This window comes from Sipha flava, unplaced genomic scaffold, assembly GCF_003268045.1.
Source record: "Sipha flava isolate LNK unplaced genomic scaffold, YSA_version1 202_pilon_pilon, whole genome shotgun sequence".
In the NCBI taxonomy this organism is placed as follows: domain Eukaryota; kingdom Metazoa; phylum Arthropoda; class Insecta; order Hemiptera; family Aphididae; genus Sipha; species Sipha flava.
Genome location: NW_020272797.1, coordinates 965630 through 987382, shown reverse-complemented (window position 1 = coordinate 987382; position 21753 = coordinate 965630). Strand labels below are relative to the sequence as shown.

Sequence of the window (21753 nt, the reverse complement as noted above, 5' to 3'; positions counted from 1 at the left end):
CCAACGTAAATCACATCATATGTTTAGCCCTCAATATTTGAAACATCAAGATTAAAAAGGGTTGATTTAATTGAATTAATTATATTATGTCTTAATTCCGTATAGTTATTGTTTGTTAATTAACCTTACTTTAATTAATCAAATTTATTTTGGGTTGTACAAATTTATAAAAACTTTTAAAATAAATAAGGGATTTTTTTTTAATAATAAATAATTTAAATAGTATATTATTTTATTAATTGTAATTTTTTTTTCTTCCGTCTTTTTCAAGTTGTAGTTTTATCGTTCTATTTTCTTTATTGATAAAAAAAATTCAATATTTAATTTTATAAAACGTAAAATGTATATAAATTGATCTTAATGTTTATAATAAAACCATACCTAAAACTTATGTCTAATCGATATATATATATATATATATATATATATATAAACAATGATTTTATCCAACCTATATTTTTTTAATTACATGCCATTTATTAAGTGTTAACCTAACTATTTGCACTGTCAATGTTATAAAATGCCTTTAGTTTCAAAACAAAACAAACTTATGAGATACAGTGGCGTGTCGAAACCTTAAAGCTAAAGTGGGGCAAATATTTGTTGTAAATTTCTGACACCACCATCCCTATACTTAATTTTAACCTCAAATTAGAATTGTTTTCAAATCACTTACATATGGTCATATGATAATTGACTAATGAAGTTACGCTAAAAGGCTCATGATCTATTTGCATAGCCTAAAATGGTAAATTTCACTAATTAATTATTTTTTATAAGCCTAACCGCTCACTCCCTTTTAGAGGTAGGGCAGTTGTTATATCTGGGTATAGGTTTCGGCGATTCTGATGAGATACTTCTTTGCGTAAAATTTTTGTAACTTTAATGTAGCGTTCAAGTATTTTTGTATATAAATTTAAAAAAAATAAACTTGAAACCAATAAAAATATTTTTTTAAATATATTTCCTTAAAAGCTGGATATTCGTTATTGAACTAAATAATAAAAATAAGAATTGATAACCATATCATTAATGCTTTACGCTTATGAAATTATTATTTTTGATGAAATAGATTTCTTATCCTAAAAGCGTATTTTAATAATTGTTTAAATGTTTCTACTAGTATTTTGCTATTAAGATTGAATAATCGATTTGATCAATTTAATATTTATTGTTTTATAAATTCATGTTCATTTTAAAATTTAAAACTAATTTTTTCAATTAGTGTTCAATATTTTAATTTTTATATGTAACGAATTTATAATTAATAAATTAAGATTTAGTTTTATTTATAAATATAATTTGAAAATAGATTTAATTTAATACTCGATTAAAATTATTTAAAAAGTTGTTTATATTAAATAATTACCTGAAAAGTTTATTTTATTTTTATTTTAATTTAGCTGCATCGGTCATTAGTTGTTTGTACATTTTATTTACATCTAGTGCATAGTTTTATATATTTATAAAAGTTAATTAATTATAAGATTTGTACTTCTAATGTTTGACTGTTAATAATTTAGTAAAATAGGTCAATTTATTTGTGTAATAAATAGAATAATAGGTAGGTATATAACAATTTTATAATTTTAATTAAGTAAAAATAAAATTGATTTTTTTTTTTTGTCAAAATGACATAGATTTTAAAATCTTGCTCTAACCTCTTTATGATCCCATTGAAAGCGATCTTACAAGCGCTATGTCCACTAGCGATTTTGATAGGGACGCTTAAGCAATTTTACATGCGTTTCTGCGTTTTTACCTAGGGCGTGTTAATTTTATTTTATTTTTTTTGCTCATTCGATCGTTGACAAAGATGACATCGAAAAATGTTGCTTTCATTTTTGAATAAATATTTAATTTTATTGATAATAATACTTTAGTAAAGATAGTATAGAATTAATAATAAATATGAATATATAACATTAATTAATTAAAAAACCATTTATATTGAGATATTTTCTTACGTATGCCCAAATTTTTTGGATCTTAGATCTATTTTTGAGGTAAGCGTATCTAGGATATCAATAGCTTCCTGTATGAAAACGCTGGTAGCTTCATACTCGTAACTAAGTTCGGACAAAACTGACACGGAAGACATTTTGACAGCGATTAATCGCAAAATATCAAACTATTTTTACAAATTATCACATGCTACACGCGACAAGTACAATATGTCCTTATATACTATGTACAATATGTCTTTTTAATCGGCGTTTAATGTGTTTTTTTTTAAGTCAGCCAACAAAATATTGACCTGTAGGATTGCTCCAACCATTAACAGTTTTTTTTTCTTGATAACAAATTTTGTTGAGTTGTTGTATTTGAGAACTTATTTTTAATTTCGCATAAGTTTTCTAAATTATTGTTAATAATGTGCGAAAAATTTCAATAAGCCGGTGGTAAAATTTACCCGTTTTCGACAAAATATAATTTTTTCCCGTTAGAATAACATTCGTAAATACTGGAAGTTTTCATTAAATGCTAATACCTATCTTAGCATATATTGTTAGATAATATGCTAATGTAATCACTGTTCTCTTCAGATAGTATAATTAACTTTAGTATTAATAATTATTCGAATATAATATTTTAAATTAGTTATTTTTTTGTAATAAATTTAATAATTTTAATTATTAATTACAATTTAATATAATTCAATAAAATATGACAAAATATAAATCGTTGAAGTTTTAATCTTACAAAACATTCTTAAAATGAACACAAATATATTATACACGTGTAACAATTATAGTTTTGATGATTCCTTCTGCCTGAATCAGAAATTGATCAGCAAATTATTTAAAAAAATATAAATTTTTGAAAATCAATGGATTTGGTTTTTACTTTTAAAATTATGTATTGAACAAAATGTATTGCTTTTAATAAATCCGTATCTTTGTTTAAAAAATTATTTTTGTCGTTCTCATTTTATATTTTTATTTACTATTTTTATGAAATGTTGATTTTATCTTAAATTTTGTTTATCGCAAAATAAACATTTTATACCTATCTGATTTAAATATTAAGTAATAACTATATAACAATTTGTAATTAATTCTACTACGTATTAAAACTAACATGTAAAAAATTTATCAGAACCACAGTAATTTTATGTTAATTTAATTTTTATATTAAGATTATTATGGATAAATACATAATATACTTATACCAATACCCATACCTTATTATAGAATATTATATATTATTATTTTATTCTTTAGTTTTATAAAATTAAAAATAATATAGTAGATAATACATTAGTTTTAGGTAATAAAAATGTTGTAATTATCCTCAATTCAAAATCTCGATGTCATCTATATTTATAAAATACATTAATTATAATAATAATAATAATATTATTTTTAAATACAAAAATAAATGTTAAAGTTTATTTTTCAGTTTTTAAAAATACTCAAATTATTAAATACACGTTTTTTAAATAAAAATCGAATTTTATTGGTATTTTATGATTAACATTTAAATAATGTTTATCGATTGCCTAAAAAAGAGAAAAACCGTAAAATAACCCTGTACAATTAATAGATATATTTTATTAATTTAGGAAATAATAAAAGTAAAACTGAAAATAAAGTGGTTTCTAAGCTGGAAATTTGTTTATATCAAATTTCCAGTAATTCTTTCTATATCATTATATCGATGGTCCGTTTTATTATGCCTCTCTCCGAGAAATTGGTTTTATTTTAATCAAAATATTATCAATAACAAATCAATAGATCTAAAAAAGATTTAGTAAAAAAGGATACAAATTTAAATCGTCGAACCCTCATATCCCTAACTCTTTTTTGTACTTAGGTCTAACATATATATATATATATATTTTCTTATTAGATTTGAGTCAGTGACTATTACAGAACTTTTATATTAAATTGATTTTGTATTAGCTTATTTAACAAATTATCTGCTAGCTTATTGCTATAATATATGATAAACTTATATTTGTTTGTATTAGGATAGCAGTCATGGATAATAGTAACAACTGCTCGCTTCGTGAAGATAAATGTTGCGATGCCGAAGAAAAAGAGCGAGAACAAGCGACTGATGAAAAGAGTTCTAGTTCATCTCAATTGGGAGTGGAAAGATCTTCAGGCACAACAAATCCTCCGAGGTAAGAAAATACTATTTTATTTAAAAGTTTTTAAGAGAAAATTAATAGATATTTTAATTTTCATTGTTAATTTTTACATTAAGTGTACTACATTATAAAAATAAAATACACTTAATAAATGTGCATGTGCTTATTGGAGGTGATTTTTCAAATTTAATAGCTGTTATTCACTGTGTATAAATATGACTAGATTTTTATTATTTCGGTATTATTTTATTTTATTTTTATTAACTGTCAAACTATATACCTTCCCATTTTATTTATAAGTAATGAAATAACTTATTAGTTATAATTAGGACTCAGAAGTTGTAGCACTAAATATGTTATTTTTTAGCTCTTAAAAATGCACTTAAAAACTCTAAAATATGCGCTATAAATAGCACGAAAAATAAAAAAAAATGCATTTATGTTGAAAAAATTATAAATTAGAAAAAAAATTAAAAGTAATTTTACAAATATTTGGGCACGTAAACGTTTGGACTGATTGAATTATAAATTTAACAAAATTGTTAAATTAATTAAATATATTTGTAAAAGTTTACTTATAATTAAATGATTGTATTTAGTCACTAACTATTAATACATCAAATTGTCGATAAAAAAATAAAATAATTGATGATGTCTATTTATTTCCTATAATTCAAATATTTTTTAAATTATAACTAATTAAATCATATTATTATTCGTTTTAAATTTAAGATTCAATCATTACGTTTAAGTTTTTTGTTTTTTTCTAGACAAAATAGTTTTATGAACATTCTTTGAATTATTCTTTTTCGTTTTTTGCTTTATAGTTAAGGACGTCATCAGATGGAAATTTAATTTTGTTCTGTTGTTTGTCTTTACGAGAAATTTTTTTAAATTAGTTAAATTAGTCATTACAATTAGATCATGTAAGTTGTTTGGTTTCTTTGATTGTTCTGTAATTCATAGCTCTAGGCAATTTCAATTTTCTGGCAATTGATTACTATTGGTCAGCAGTAATTGTTTACCCTTTTTTTCTCAAAATAATTTATACACCTCGATTTTAACTATAATAATTTAATATTGTACTTTATCATTAAATGTGAAAACAGTTATGTTAAAACAAATAATAATACCACATTAATATATATGTTATCTTAGTTACATAGTGAGAAACAACGAAGGAAATTATTTTCATAAATCAAATCAGTTAGTTATTATAGGTTATTGGCCTACTTACGAATTAAAATATGTTACATTTTTAGTGACTAAAATCTACATCACATTTATAAATGTTGTTATTATTATTTTTTAGTAGTTATGTGAATTATATGATCTTATAATCTTGCGTATTTATATTTATATTATTTAATTTCTATATCAAAAAATGTAAATTTATGTATTCTATAAAGATAGAAGTACTTCATTAATAATAATTAATAACTAAGATAACGAATAATTTTAACAAAATTTTCATGTACTTGAAATAATCGGAATCAAAGTTCTGTACATTTTTTATAATTACCTAATAATCTAATTTTAATATTTTAAAATTATTTACTACCAAACAATAAGCTAATAGATAAATTATATTGGATTTCTATTGTAGAAATTTATCATGATTATTTTTAAATTCTAAATCTTTTATTAAAAAAAACTTTTTTCACTAGTTAAAAGTTGAATTAAATATATTTTTTATGCAGTTTTCACTGGATTAGTGAGGATATGCCTTGGTTACTTTTTGTTTTATTAAAAGTAAAGGAGACTATTTATATACTATTCATAGTCACATACTCATAAGCATATTATGTTAAAATGAATTATAATGTAAAGTAAAATCGTATACAGAAAGAACTTTTGAATTTTATCGGTATAAATATATCATACATCCATAAAAATTGTTTCTAACCTAAACAATCTAATAGAATATATTATTTTATGTTATCTTCAGCCTTGCATATATTATTCTATTTTCGTCATATTTATATTTTGGTAATATTGCTTATATTTATAAATATCATAACATGCTGTAGTTCAGAAATTCAGTTCATACTTATACATTAACTTTACGGCATAAAGTAGCGTTCACAGTTTACCAAGTTTGCTCTTTATCATAATTCTATTTGTAAAGTGAGGTTATTCATTTTTTTGATATTAAAATATAAAAAAAATAATTTATTGCAATCATAATATTACACCTAAGTAATTTTTATTCAATATATTGTGACGGAAGTAAAAAAGTTTGAGGAAGTATTAAATAGTGCCATATATTTCTCAACTTTAGTAGGCAACTCAAGAAATGTACCCAATATTTCATGCGACTTTTTTGAAAATAATATTCTATGTAACTTCCTTAACTTTTTCAACCACCAAATTAAAAGATTATTTTTCTATATTTATAATATCTAGTAATATCAAGTGTAGTTAATTATTTTTATAATTGATACCAAGAAAAATGCAGTTTATTTCTCGTCAACAACTTATCAAATTTAATTGTTTTATGAAAGTCTACCGATAAAGTATATTTATAATTTTAAAATACCAAAATTCTGAATTTATACTTGTTTTTCAAGAAAAATAATTTTCAAAATAATTTGTAATCGAAATAGGGTTGCGATCCGATGATTGAAGAATGCTATGCAGATAGTCAGTTTATTGGCATTTTGATAGATAATCAATTTGTTTTAATAAAATAATATATGATAGGGTGATGCATTATGTGAAATTGAACATTTATAATTTCGGGATAATTATATATTTATTATGACCAAATAAAATAAATTAAAAATATTCTTCAGATAACATATTTATCTCTGAATGAGAATTTGTAAAACTTATAATTTTCAAATGAAATAATGAGTACTAAAATACACAAATATTTTGTTGTGAACTGCATAGTTCATGATTTAAATTATTGTAAATTATTCGAAAATTATCGAAAAAGATGATGATCATCATTGAGGTATAATTGCAAACATGTTTAAACAGCTTTAATATGTGAACCTATTGCCTATATTACAATTTACATGTAACCAAAATTCATCATTATTATTTGTCTTCCGGCAATACTGTTGAACATAATAATAATAGTAATAATTTATTTCTGGGTTGGTCAATGCATTAAACTTAATTAAACAGTGTGTGTCCAGATATGCAATAATTGCATTGGATCACGAAATAAAATAATACCGGATATTTATAAATAACACCGGAATCCGATATGAGTATTCAGTGTGCCACTGACAACCGTGTAGTACTTGCTTCATTTTCGTGATCATAATCGTCTCGTCGGATCATCGATTGTACAAAAACCTGCGGAAAATTCTTTTGTTGATAAAGTCGATAAAATTGCGCTCGAAAATCAACGGTAGAATATACGCATGTGTTAAACATGTTAAGTATTATTTCATATGATGTGGGTAAGTAATATGAACACGGTACGTGTATCCTTCCGTTCGCTCGCCTGGACCCTGACCTCGGGTTATGCGAATAATATCGTTGCCGTTGCCAGTGCAACGGCGGAGGTTTGCCCATGTGACGGCGCAGAAAAAGTTCGTGCACTGCGCAAAACGCATAATGTATTAGGTAATATCTTGAGCGCACCCGCGAGATCAGCAGTGTTACCGCGGCGAAGGTATTCCACCTTGGCGGTGCACCACGGTTGCACTGGACGGATCACGAACGGCGCTGCCGCCGCCGTCGTCGCGCGCATTCGGCTGCGGGACGACCCACTGACGGTAGTGACTTGTACCGCCCGTGATTTTTTCAATGAGTCAATGTCGAATGCGTTCCGCCAGTAGTAGTTATCGAGTCGGAAGCAACATGTGCCGTTCCGAGTTGAGTGCGGTTAGGGTTCTCGACGCTTTCGCCGCGACCCTGATGCTTTGCTGAACGACGACAATTATTAAATTAATTCGGTCGTGCAACGACGCAATAATATTATTACCGTACGTCAATAACAACAACAAGAACAATAAGTTAAATAATAACGTAATTTTTTCTCCGTTTTCCGTCTTAAAGTCGCTTTTCCGCCGGATTACTTGTTCACGGAAGTGACATCAAAGTTCTTTTTTGTTTTTCGTTATTCATCTTTCGTTCATATTTTCGAGAATAAAAATCTTTAACGTATTGTTGCTTACCCGATTTCCACGACATCCGCGGTGGCATGATGTTTTCCGGCGTCGAGTATACCACAACTGCTGGGACTGTCGGATCGTTGCAGTTACAGTCTCAGCACCACCCGTCGGATGCGGCCGTTAACAATCAAAGTTGCGTGGCGGAGACGTCCAACTTTGGCCATCATCTTCATTCTGATCATCTGCTCCAGTACCAAGATTACAATCGTCTTCACCATTATAACCGTTACCAGTACTTTGCAGAGGCATCACAACCCTCAACGATGGTTACTACTCCCGCCGCTGCCTTGTTGCCTTCTCCTCCTGATGAAAATGATTTCTACGGCACCTTTTTCCAACACGATAACAACAGTAATGACGAAGACCTTTATCGTTCTACCGCCTCGTCTCTGCTGTCGCCTTCCTCGTCATCGTCCTCGTCTTCGGCGTCGGCGTCTTCATGCGCACCGCCATATCGTCAAGTGTTCTTGCCCACCCAACAAACGCACGATTGTTATGGAGTGCCAGCTCATCCGTCTATCGTCGATTATCAGCCACATGTCACCGATTATCATCCGCCGCCGGTTACTGATTTTCCACTGACCGTAAATTATCGGTCGCCGCCGGTCTCCGATTTTCAACGGCCACATCAACATTATTATCGTGACTTTTGCGCCCAACAGCCACTGTCGGTTTATCACAATAAAGATAGCGCATCGTCCTACGATCACAACGGTCCTGAGTTGTCCACTGCCGCTACCACCGCCGCCGTCACCGTCACTAATGTCCCCGCCACCGTGAAGTCACCCAAGTAAACTTTTGTTTTGTAACTAGTTTTTCAGTTCTTATTACATATGGGGTTCGCTTAGTTCGATATGAAAGTTAAATAACTCACTATTCTATTTAAGTGTGACCCCCCCACTTGTCTCAAGTCCCTGACAATTTGTATTCGAATTATAAAAACAATCAATCCATGCAGAGTTTAAAAAACTACAAGAACCTTTATTATTTAGTACTATTGTTTGATTAACAGTAAAATTATTATTTTAACTGTTTATTTCATCTAGGTTATCTTGCGCATTTATTGTGCATGTTATAAGACAATACGTTCTATGAAAATTTTTATTTGCTAAAAGCGACTTTTCATGATGTCGGAAATCATTGCTTTAGAGATGACTAAGATAAAATATTTTCAATCCGATTTATTTATTAAACTCTAAATCGACTCTTAGGTGATGATTTCAATGGATTTTTGTAGATATTTTCGTATCATGGTGGATGTGGATCGTTGTTTAGTTTTTTGTCGTACTTTTTTCATCGAATTCAATTCATTCTCCATGTTGTTTATTTTTTATCATTACCAACTATCGCTAAGTGTTCACTTTGTCGTTTTTATTTGGTAGATGAACTTGCACTCGCAATTGTGATATTTTGCTACAATTTTTTGATAATTTAAAAGAACGTTTTTTTTCTTCACTAACCTGCCTAGCTTATCAAATGTGCATCATTTTCAAAACGGTGCGGGACTGGAACAATGCCTAAAATCAAAATACTTTGTTCTTTCGTGTTACTTTTTTTCAATAGAAATTCTTTTAATATTAACTGTAAATGTGCTGGTATTTCATTCAGTTTACACCGAGCTTTACCTTTATTTTGTATTTCAGTTTCTGCATGTTTTACACTTTAACTTGACCAAATATTAAAGTTACTTATATCAAACCGAAAGAAAAATATATTGTCGTTTATCTAACGTTAATTTTTTCGATGTTTGTATTATAGTAATTTATATATAGATATGTGTAACAACTATAAAAATTGTTCTTTTTATGTAATTGTTACATTGATTTTAAAAATAAATTATCTGAAAATGTTTTGCCTAGAAATTCTGATATGTAAATGTCGTTAAATCGTAAGTAGTCGATTTCAATCTATTCTCTCGGTAATTCGTATGATTTCAGTTGTCTTGTTTCGTTCCTAAATCGTAATGGTAATTAATATGCTTCTTTGGGAACTTGGGGTTTCTAATAAACTTGAATGTTTTTTAAAAATTTCTTCCAATATACTTGCGATTTATTGTATTATATACATTATTTTTACATTAGTCATAGAACCATAGATAGATAGATTAGTCATAGATTGCGTTGTGTAATGTTATTTATCGGAGAGTTTTGACTACTAATAAACTTCAGCTTAAACGTTTTTCGAAGTACCATATTACTATTATTTGTAAAAAAATATTTTTATTTAGCACATTCTTGTAGTTGATGTATCTTGTTTTACATTTAATATATTATTACTCAATATTAGGTTAATAATTAAATTTTTATAGTTTTATTTTTACGTTTTTTGTCAACCTCTATAGTTTGGTTATACATACTCGTCAACCCGAGAGACAATAACTTAATAAATAATACCTAATTTATTTATTTAATTTTACTTTTTGTATAATCAATGAAATATTAATTTTTATTTTGAGTACGCTACATTTAAACTTTTTAAGGGGTTCTAAGAAACTAGTTTTGATGATACTCTATGAATCATTGATTTACTATAAATATGCTACTGATAAAATGCAAGTTATTTAGAGTGAACACTAATTTGATCGTGTACTAGAAAGAAATGTGTTTTATTACGTAGTTTTGTTTGGTAATTTACAGGATAGTTACGGATTTACACATTAAATATTTGCGTTCAAAAAAACGTGAAATTATTATTTTTTATACTTGGACAAAATTATTCTTCAACATTGTAAATTAACTAATGTTAACTTTAAAGATAAAGAAAATTTATCTAACCGTAGAAAATTATTTTTAGATCATATTCTATAAAGTAAAACAACTTATTTTAATATTTTATTAGACAATTCGTTCAAACATTTAATAAATATTGTATAGGTAACATTTAGTTTCAAATTTATACTAAAAATTGATCAGTATTTAACCTAACACATATAATTAGCAAGTCTTATTTGTTTTTGTGAAGTTTTTTTGTAAGTGTAACTTTATTCAACATTCTTTAATATAACCTCCAAAAAACATTTGTATTTATTTTATTTCATTTTGGTATGTATGGTAAAATTTATGAATATATACAAAATGAAAATATACAAACTAATCTCATCATCTGCTTTTAAGAAAACTTGTATTGAAATTGAATATAATATGGAAAAAATATTCCTGGAAAAATATGAATAGATCCTATCAAAATGCGACGGTTTGTTGAAAAGAACAAAAACAGTTTTTTCGATCAAAATATAAAATTATATTTTTAGTAAACAAGATGTTTTTTTTTAAATAGAATTCTATGAATTTATATTTTATTAAATGGTTGTCATCAATAATAGTATATATTAATATTATTTCCATTTTTCTCTTAATTTATAAATTATAATCAATATCATATTCTTAAATAAAGTACCAAAAAAAGTTATATTCACACAAACTTTAAAAGTATTCTTTTAAATGTTTTTTTTTTTTTTTTTTATAATTATTATTTGCTATGATATTTTGAATAATTTAATATTCAAAAACATTTAAGTATTTTGGTGAAAATTAGAAAAAAAAATTGTGGATATCATTAGTGTCATTCAAAAAAAATATTGAATATGACATGATTATACATACATTACATTGATGTAATTTTAGTCCTGATGTTTTAGTAATATTTGGATGATGGTTAAGGTTTTAATAATTTTCATTCAGATAGTAAATCTATTTGGTACATACTTATTTATATTTTTATTTTTACATTTTTAATTTATTTTCGTAAAATGTGTAATGAAAAAAATGTTATTCATCGTAATATTACAAGTATTTTGTGATATTGATCCTCTAATTAAATGTATTTTCTTCCAATATTAAAAATATATTTATTTTTTATTTTAAATAAACATTTGTTTTTTTAAAACTTACATTTGTTTATGTGTTAAGCTGTTAATTACTTCAAACATAAGTTTTCAATGGATAATATAGTATATAATATTATATTGTCTAAAACTATAAACTTATATGTAAACTATTTTTCACTACCATTGGGTTTGAGTAACAATAGGTATTTAAAAGTTGTATTTTACTATTAATTTTGGTGTTATTTTTTTTTCCCGAAGATTGGATTTTCTACTGTCCATGTGAGTTATATAGGTATTTTTAAATTTAATTTTTGTTTTATTACTTAACCAAAAAAAAAAAAAAATAGTTCTTTGTGTTATAGCTATAAAATTACCTATAAATATTTCCATCATCTACCTATTATGTATTATGTTATTTTACTTTGTCTTAGAATAGTGGTTTAGTTTAACTCGTACATTCTAAATGAATATTGTGTTGAGGGCCCTAAAAGCGTCATAGACATTTTATTAAAGTATAATTTATGTTTTTAAATTTTATTATGTTTTAAATCATTTCAACCATATTATTCGGCCAAAAAACATATTAAAATGTTTTAAAATTGGATAATTATTGTCAAATATTTCTATGTGCACCTGTAAAAGTAATTGATTTTTGGTTTTTCCTATTTTTTTTGTAGTAATTTACATATTAGATTACAAACTTGATGTTAAGTAAAAAATTGGATTCCTATATTATCAAAGAAATAACTAGGTAATTAAAGTTTAATTAAATATCTATTTATCAGTAATAGATTTTCAAGTTGTTTTTGGTTATTGTAGTTATTATAATGTCCAAGCAGAAATCTTCCTCGTACATTTTTTTTACTATAATTGGCAGAAAAACAATTTGAAGGAATACTATATACTATAATAAAACTTGATATTTAACAAGATAAATAAACTATCGTCAAAAACAAAAAAGTTTCACGTGAATTTTAGTCGATTTCAGTACTATAAGAATATTTGAAAAAAAATTCATTATTAATTTCCTAATTTTATTGTTATGCTCGAAAAATTCCAAATATCAATGTTATTAAAATGAAATATACCATTGGATATATTTTCTTGTTCTAAATTCCGAGTAAAATCAAAATTTCACATATCGGCATTCTCATAATTTTAAAGTATTGGTACCTATAATTATTTCCATGATAAAAATATCTATTAACTTTAATCTAAAGTAATTTATTTATGATTTAGTTATTTATAAAGTGGTATAGCAAAACAAAAACTAGAATGGTAAAATGATTCAAGTTAATTCAATGTAATTAATAGAAGGAAATGGGTTTCATATAATCTTACTAGATTGTTATAATGTTTATGTTTAATACCAGTATTATCCCCAGTATTAACTAATGCATTTTATTCATGAAAGAATTAATTGACTCTTGTCTAGTATTTCTTATATTAAATATATTTCTAATTTCTTCTTTTACCATCTAAAAGAGTACAATAATGTTAATTATCAATTTCACCTCGAATTAAATAGTATTTACATTTTTACATTTAATGTAAATTTTATAGTAACATTTTAAATTTTGTTTATCTTTGATTTTATTATATTTAAGGGTTTTCTTACAAATTATATCTCATCGTTTTGAATTGAAATTATTTTTAATTAGACATATATTTTAATTAAAAAAAAAAAAAAAAAAAAAAATAGAACATCATAGTTTTTTTATTTTTACTCAGTATTTTATTCTGAAAATATACATATGTTTTATGTTTTCCCTTTGTCAATACTCTGGGTCTTTTATGACAACCGACTTTTCGAAAATGTATTTTGAAATTTCGTCACTTTTACAATATTATAAAAATTGTAATTATTAATGAATCGTAAAACAAACTTTAAGATCTTAAAGAGTAACCTTTAATTAGTATTTGTAAATTTGTTTAGATTTTTTCAAGTGTTAACTAAGTTCAAGTGTTACTAAATAAAAATGACTCGGTGTACAGACGATGTCCCAAAACATAAGTTTACAAAGGGTTATATATAAATTATCATACATATCATGCTCATACATGTTTTTTATTTTATTTTATTGGTTACTCTTTGAGGGATGGCCAATTATACTTTGTACAAAATATAAATAAAGTTATACTAACGCGGATTGTAAAGCAAGTAAAATAATTAGTAACCGTGGAAATTAATAATAAATAATAATAATATAAGTATATTAAAAATAATGACATCACTTAACGCTTGCCAATTAATATACTTAAATTATCAAACATGTTAAATGCTAATTATCTAATGGTTTATGAACTTTGTTTGATTGAATTGTCAAATGATTGTAAGAAAATAGGTTTTTTATTTAATTGAATTTGTTTGGGTTTTTATACTTATTAGTTAAATCTAGACTGGATTTTCATTTTATATTAAAATATAGAAAATTAAAATATTATACAAATAGTTAAGAATGCTAAAAAACCATTGTAACTGATTAAGTATTTTCTTAGTTATTTAGTTACTTATAAAAATAGTTTTATATCGTTGAATATATATATACGATGAAGTTTTAAAACTTTTAATTTGTTTTACTAAAATGTGTATCTCAAATTAAAAATGTATTCAATAAAATTAACTAAATTGATAAATATAAAATATATTGATTGCATTAAACAAATATGAAGTTTCATCTTTTCAGTTATATCCAGGATCGTTAATTACTTAAATTTGAAGAATTGAATTAATGTTTTTGGCTTTAGTTATCAATGACTATTTACTTAGTAAAAAATAAGAAAAACTGTATTATGTTAAAAATATTAATAACAATTCTTATATACAATGTACAATTTTTATGTTAGGTGTTGTATCGGCTTTGAGTAAATTTTGAAAAAGTTTCAGTTTGAATGAAAATTTCAGTAAAAAATGAATATTTTTATATTTCTCGCCTTACTCTGAAGATATCGAATAATTATTTCAGCTGCTACCTATATTATAAAGTAAACGTAATAATAAAATTAATAAAAAATCATTAAATATTTCCTCGACATTACTTAAATTACGAACGAAGAAAGTTCAGTTATTTCTTGGCATTTGAACATCTGGCTCAATTGCATTTGACATCTAAAAAACGCATTCTTGATTTTACTAAATTATCCTCTTAGGTATCTATAGTATTTATGAACTGACAAATATAGTTTACTTAGAGGACAAATTAAATGTCATTGATAATTACTTAGGTTATATTTTTTGAATATACTTAGTTAGTACTTACAGAACTAAAAATCATTCCTTGTTTCTTTTATTAATAATTTGATTTAATTTGTGATTTAACTAGTTCTATGTTTATATTGTTTAATTTGACAATTTAATTGTTAAATTAACTAATTTTTAAAATATACAATTTTTAACATTTATATTACAAGTTCAATTTTAGTTAACCGTGTATCAATTATTTCGAAGACCTTCTAATTATTAGTTCTAACTATATTCGAGGTACTTATGTACATTATCTTCTGATATTTGTGTAAATCTTAGATTTTTATTGATGACTGAAAAATGAACTTATAAAAGATTAGAGTTTGGAAATATTAATAAATGTTTATCATACTGGTATTAAGAACAAAGAATATTACAGGAAACTAAAAACAATCTACTCCCCACTTCCCTGCGAATCTGAGTGTAAATAGTTTAAATTAAATAATTATTTTTCTATTTTTCTAGTTTCCTATGATTTTTTTTGATATTTAGTACACTGAAGTACCTATGGATATCGTATATTAAATCGTATTGCTTAAAGCATTCTTAAATTGTTTTTTTTTATGAATGCCTAGTTTCATTATAACTTAATTATGAAAGAAAAAATGTAGAAACTATAATTTTATTCCAAAAATTAAATTTACTGATATTAAAAATAAGTCCGATGTTTAACTATTTAAATACAATATTCTGTAATTGTGTAAAAATAATTGTATTAGAATTATTTTATCATGATCTTACACTACCTATGTTTTATTATAAAAATAAAAAAAAATGTTGTTATGAAATATGCATTTTATTTTTCTTCGTACAGTACAAAGGTACTTACTAAATTTAATCAATTAAATATACATAATGAATAGCAAAGGTCATTAATGTAACCGTACATTTAATTTAATTTTCTGATTAATATAATTTACCAATACCTTCGAGTTTACTTTGTAATTATTGTCAACTTAATCTTTAACGTTGACTAAAAACAAAAGAACTACTTGAAATCTAAAACGTATTATTAACTTTATTTCTAGAAATATTAATTTTTCCTTTTAATGAAATTGGAGGCAATGATTTTCTTTCTCTTTCTATCATACGCACAATATAGGGATTTAGAAATTTTCTATTTCCAACGTACTGATTGATCTATTACGATAAAGATTTTGAAAACCGATTTAAATTCGTCATAAAGTCTTCTTTAAATAGACTTTCCCATTTTTTTATTTTGTCCCCAAAATTTCATAAAATAAAATTCAACAAATTCGAAACATAAGAATTAATTTTTGGGTATGTCAAGTGCAAAATTTAAAAAATATGAAAAAGGCGATCTAAAGAAGAGTTTATGACGAATTCGAATTAGTTTTCAAAATCTTTATTACTTTAATAGAACGATCAATAGTTACAATGTAAATAGAAAACGTCCAAATCCCTATAAACGCGTGTAATAGAAAAAGAAAAAAAACCATGACTTGCAATCCTCTTAAAATATAAATTTAAATCACATCATTTATTTATGGATTCAGGTAGTCATTGATATTCCTTATTAATACCTCATTGAATTTAAAACGTGTTTGTGGTGTTATCTATATTTTTCATTTTTTTTTTATTATTATTATTTTTCAAAAAAGACAGGATATATTTTAAATTAAATAAACACGTAAAGAAAGTGGAATAAAATAAATAAGTGGGTTTGTAATTAAGTAAAAATATCAATGGTAATAACACACTATTTTGTATAATATATTATTCTTCATCATATTATTCTGTAATAATGTAAAATGTTAAGTACTTTTAGCATTATATTGTCCATTCGCCAAGCATTTACAGATTTTAGAATTATATTATTATATTGTTTTTTGTTTTTATACTTGTTTATTTTAATTTGCACAATGAAATTATATCATTTATTCAACCGAATAGTTTATCCATATGCAACTCGATTTTATCGTTGCAATTATGTATATGCATATTTAATCACATTGCGCATACGTTTATATGGCTTATATTTTTCTATAATGTACAATTTTAAGTACCTTTAGCATTAAATTGTCCATTTGCTGAGTATTTACAGATTTTAGAATTATATTATTATATTGTTACTTGTTTTTATACTAGGTAATTTTAATTTACGCACTTAAATTATATCATTTATTCAACCGACTAGTCTATCCATATGCAATTCGATTTTATCATTGCAATTATGTACATGCATATTTAATCACAGTTTGCATTCAACTACAGTGTGCATACGTTTATATCAGTGTTTGTATACATAGTTGTTTGAATTTTAATCTACAAAAGTAATAGAGATTATGTAAGACCCTAATTTAATACTTTCTATGTACAAATTTAAATGTTCATATATTCTCATATATATAATATATGGTATGTATAACATGTATATGATGTATGTATGTTGTAGTCTGTGTACAACACGATAATATATAATTATTATATGCTAGTATTAACCTTGATATTATTTCATTAATTCTACTGAAAATGTTCATTATTGTTTCCATTTATATGTCATTACGTATATATATTTGTATTACCGTAAATTTCATCATGTATAAATTGATTCTATCTGCGTCTAATTCCGGCATTTCTCCTACTTAATCATTTTTATACATTTGCAATATGATTGCACATCATAACAAATGCACACGTTAACATTATTCTACTTTTTAATTTTTAGTTCTTGTTTTATAATAATATAACACTCAACATGCGCAGTCGGTTTTTATTAAAAACTTATAGAGAAAAAAAAACATAAAGTTAAAAATGTATTAACTCCCTGTTAAATTTGATATTATAGTATAGTACCTCGAATATCGAGTATAATACGAATTTAATTCTGATGTGAATATAATAACAAATAACTACTAAAATATTAAATTTTTTCGTTAAAAATTAAGAAAAATAACATTCATCAATATCATTTTTTGCATGATTTTTTTTCACTATTATAGTTATTTCATGTGTAAGTATTGAAAAGGACTTAAAGACATTTAATACAAGTTTATATCTTAATATATGGTTGTGACAGTAAAAGTATTTAGTTGTCAGTTTTTAGTTACACGTTTAGAGTTTTTAATATTTAAAAAACGTATGAACAAATTATTTTCATCTGACCCCTGTAAATTTTGACCATGTGGTATTAACTATCAATTTTACAATTAAAAATTGCTGTTTTTGTAAACAATCAAAATATTTTATTATAGCTTAGATAGGTAAATAATGTGCTCTTTTAATTTTTTTGAATTGTAAAAATAATTATTGTGTTTTTTTTTTCTTCATCAACTTCCATTATTTTATTTTCATTATTTTAAATGTATTTGGATGTATTAAAGTTTATTTTGTTAAAATTTGATTCTAGAGTAGTAAATAATTTTCAATTAATTTTTGTTTCATATTTTATTTGTTAGTTTTTAGAGTGATGAAATATTAACTTTTACTCAGCGTTAAATTTGGATTTATAAGAAATTAAATTTTAAATGATATAACAAATGTCAACGATAATACGTCAAGACATTTTGGCAGACCTTGGTCAATAACTATGCTGTTATTGACATTTCTTGAGCAACTTTTTCGATCGTTATAAATTATGATTATTCTTAATGTTACTATTAATTATTAAAATAAATATTTTTATTAATAGTATGAATAAGAGTTTTCTCTCAATGTTACAATTAAAAAATTATATTATGGTTAATCTCACGCTTTTCCTGTAGTTAATAGTTCAAGTTCCAAATACCATGGTAATACTTATAGAAGATAATGACAGTGCAAAAATGGATTTTTTTTTAGGCCTAGTAAAATGATATAATAAAATATAATACTCATCACACTATTGATATGAGTACTATACATCAAATGAGCTTAAAATTGGTAAACAAATTCTAGTTCTGAGTGGGTGTGCTTTATTCTATAAGAATGATTTTAAATTATTTAAATTTGAGAAAAAAATTAAATTATAGTGAAATTGAAGTGAAATTATTAAGAACGATTTGAAATTGTTATGGATGTATTTAATCTACTTTATTTAAACATAGAAAATAAATTAAACTTGAACAACGGAATTAGACGAATTCAAATTAATCTTTATATGACAATATGACATAAATAGTTTATTGTTATCTTAATTTTTTCGTAGGTGTTAGTAAATATTGTATTTGAATTAATCGAATCATAAAATATTTTCATTGTTTTAATAATTGGACAAATGATTTATTGTTTTTTGGAGTCTGCACTGTAGTGTTATAAGGTTTTTTGTTAACCTATTTTAGACGCTTCATCATCAAAATGTATAATATACACAATCTTATTTTTTATACATTTCATTTTCTTTCTATTGTGAATATGAACTATGCGATAAAATACTTAAGTAAATTACTTGCCTTCTTTTTTCATAAATTGTCACTGTAAGACCATGATTATGTTACTAAATACATATTTAATTTCCAGTTCACAGTATATTTATTTTAAATTGAATTACTGATATATTTTTTGTTGTTTATTTATTGTGTATCCAATTCTAATGTCTTATACCCGTTACTCCACAATTTGTGTGTACTGGAATATTTATAGAGATTTCAACTGCAATGGTTAAGATTGCTAACGTATAGTTAAAAATAAAAAGCAAATACTGTAAATCAAAGCATTCTCAAAATTGTTTGGATGTTAATTTAGTGTACATTTTTTTTATTTAAAGAATAAAATGTAAGCGTGAGTCTGGGGTTTTCATTTGTACTTTGTAAACAATAAAAAAAATTTTCAAAATATTTTCATTTAAGAACTAAAATTCGCAAAACGAGTTATTGTAAAATTGGATTATTTTCTAATTATTACCTCTATTATAATATTTAGGGGATTTGAAGCGATAATTTGTTGTACCTATCACAAGTGACATTCCAGTAACTGAGACATATTTAATTTCTAACGTATGAATTAATGATGTGAAAAGGATTTTGAAAATCTATTATAACTCATAATAAAGTTTAATCTAGGTCAACTTTGCACCATATTTTTTTTTTATCAGGTTTTGAAAAGTCGACTATTTTTAAATGTAGTTTATTGTGATACAATTATCGGAAAGCATATGTCAATAATTAGACTTAATGTCTTGAAATTTATGACAGAGAAATATGATGATTATATTTATAAAATCTTTATCCTATCAAAAAATCGATAATTTTTTGGTAATAAAATATGTTATAGTTAATGTTACAAATGTGATATACAAAGATGACAAATCACTCTTTCCAATAATCTTATTGAAAAAAATTATTTATATTTTGGCCACCTGTAAAAATTATGATTGCCTTACAAACGAAACAAAATATATCGACTACCTTTATTGTTTAAATACATGATAAAAGTAAAGTTAAATACAATTCATGTTTTCTTAGTTCTTACACCAAAAATATACTATGATTATAATCAAATAGGTAACTATTATTATGAACACCTTTTGAAAGCTCTTGAAGCCTAACCTTTTGAAGCTCATACGCATCTTTTATGCAAAACAACTAAATAGTGAAAATTCTTCACACATATACACACGCATTGTCATATAATACACTATATCAAGGTTTTACTTTAAGGTGTTACGTTATTCTAACAAAAATCAGTTAATTGATTCTATCTCAAGTGTTCAATAGAACACTCGTATATTATTTCGATTCATAATAATATGAGTTTTGTTAAACATTTTTTTGTATTCTAGAAATATTTAAAAATCTACAGTCATCATTACTCTTTATGTCGATAAAATCAGTAATATATTTGTTAAATTATTACTTTTTTTTTACGTTTGGAATTAATTTCCTTAACCAAGTACTTGTCAAAATAATGTATCATCAACTCGTATTTATATACTCAAATAGAACATTTCAGTCATTGATGAAGGACACACTATTTGGATGAACAAAATACATCTGAAATTTTATCATAATATTTTAATGAAGTTAGAAACATATATGTATTTCCTGATACAGTATTCATTTCAGCTTTTATGTGGCTGTTAATTAAAATCAATATATTGTATATATTTTAATGAAACAGTTACACGATGTGCATATTTTATTCAAAAATGAAACACTATTAAGGAGTATTGTAACTATCGAATATTTTTACCTTCGAGTTATTTTTACGAATCATAATTGTGATGAACATACATACTTTAAATTAGTATAAAATAATAAAAAGAAAACATTGGCTTTTTTTTTTAATAGGTAATTATTGAAAACTTTAAAAAAAGTAATATTTATTGTACATTAAATTAATACCTGTAGAATTTTAACATTAATTGTCTCTAAAGATAATTTGTGCTGTTGTAAATTTGTACAATTAATATGTACATAAAAAAATAATGATTACAATAACAGCCATTAAATAAATAACATAAATTAAGCATGATGTAGTAGGATAACACTCAATGGAGTTACTTACTTTTGATATA

At 24.6% G+C, this 21753-nt stretch overlaps 1 protein-coding gene across 9 annotated transcripts in view; it reads left to right on the top strand.

Annotated features, from left to right (window-relative positions):
- The window catches only part of LOC112682305 (circadian locomoter output cycles protein kaput-like), a 47368-nt gene that overhangs the window by 6876 nt on the left and 18739 nt on the right, over positions 1–21753 (top strand). For 3 of the 9 annotated variants that reach the window (XM_025552845.1, XM_025552844.1, XM_025552843.1), the window contains exon 1: positions 7799–9019. In XM_025552845.1, coding sequence (XP_025408630.1) covers positions 8259–9019 — 761 coding nt within the window. In that variant the 5' untranslated portion in view covers positions 7799–8258. Of the gene's footprint in view, positions 1–3973; positions 4130–7797; positions 9020–21753 lie in introns of those variants that run through there. The other 6 variants (XR_003148500.1, XR_003148499.1, XM_025552846.1 and 3 more) reach the window with 3 other exon arrangements.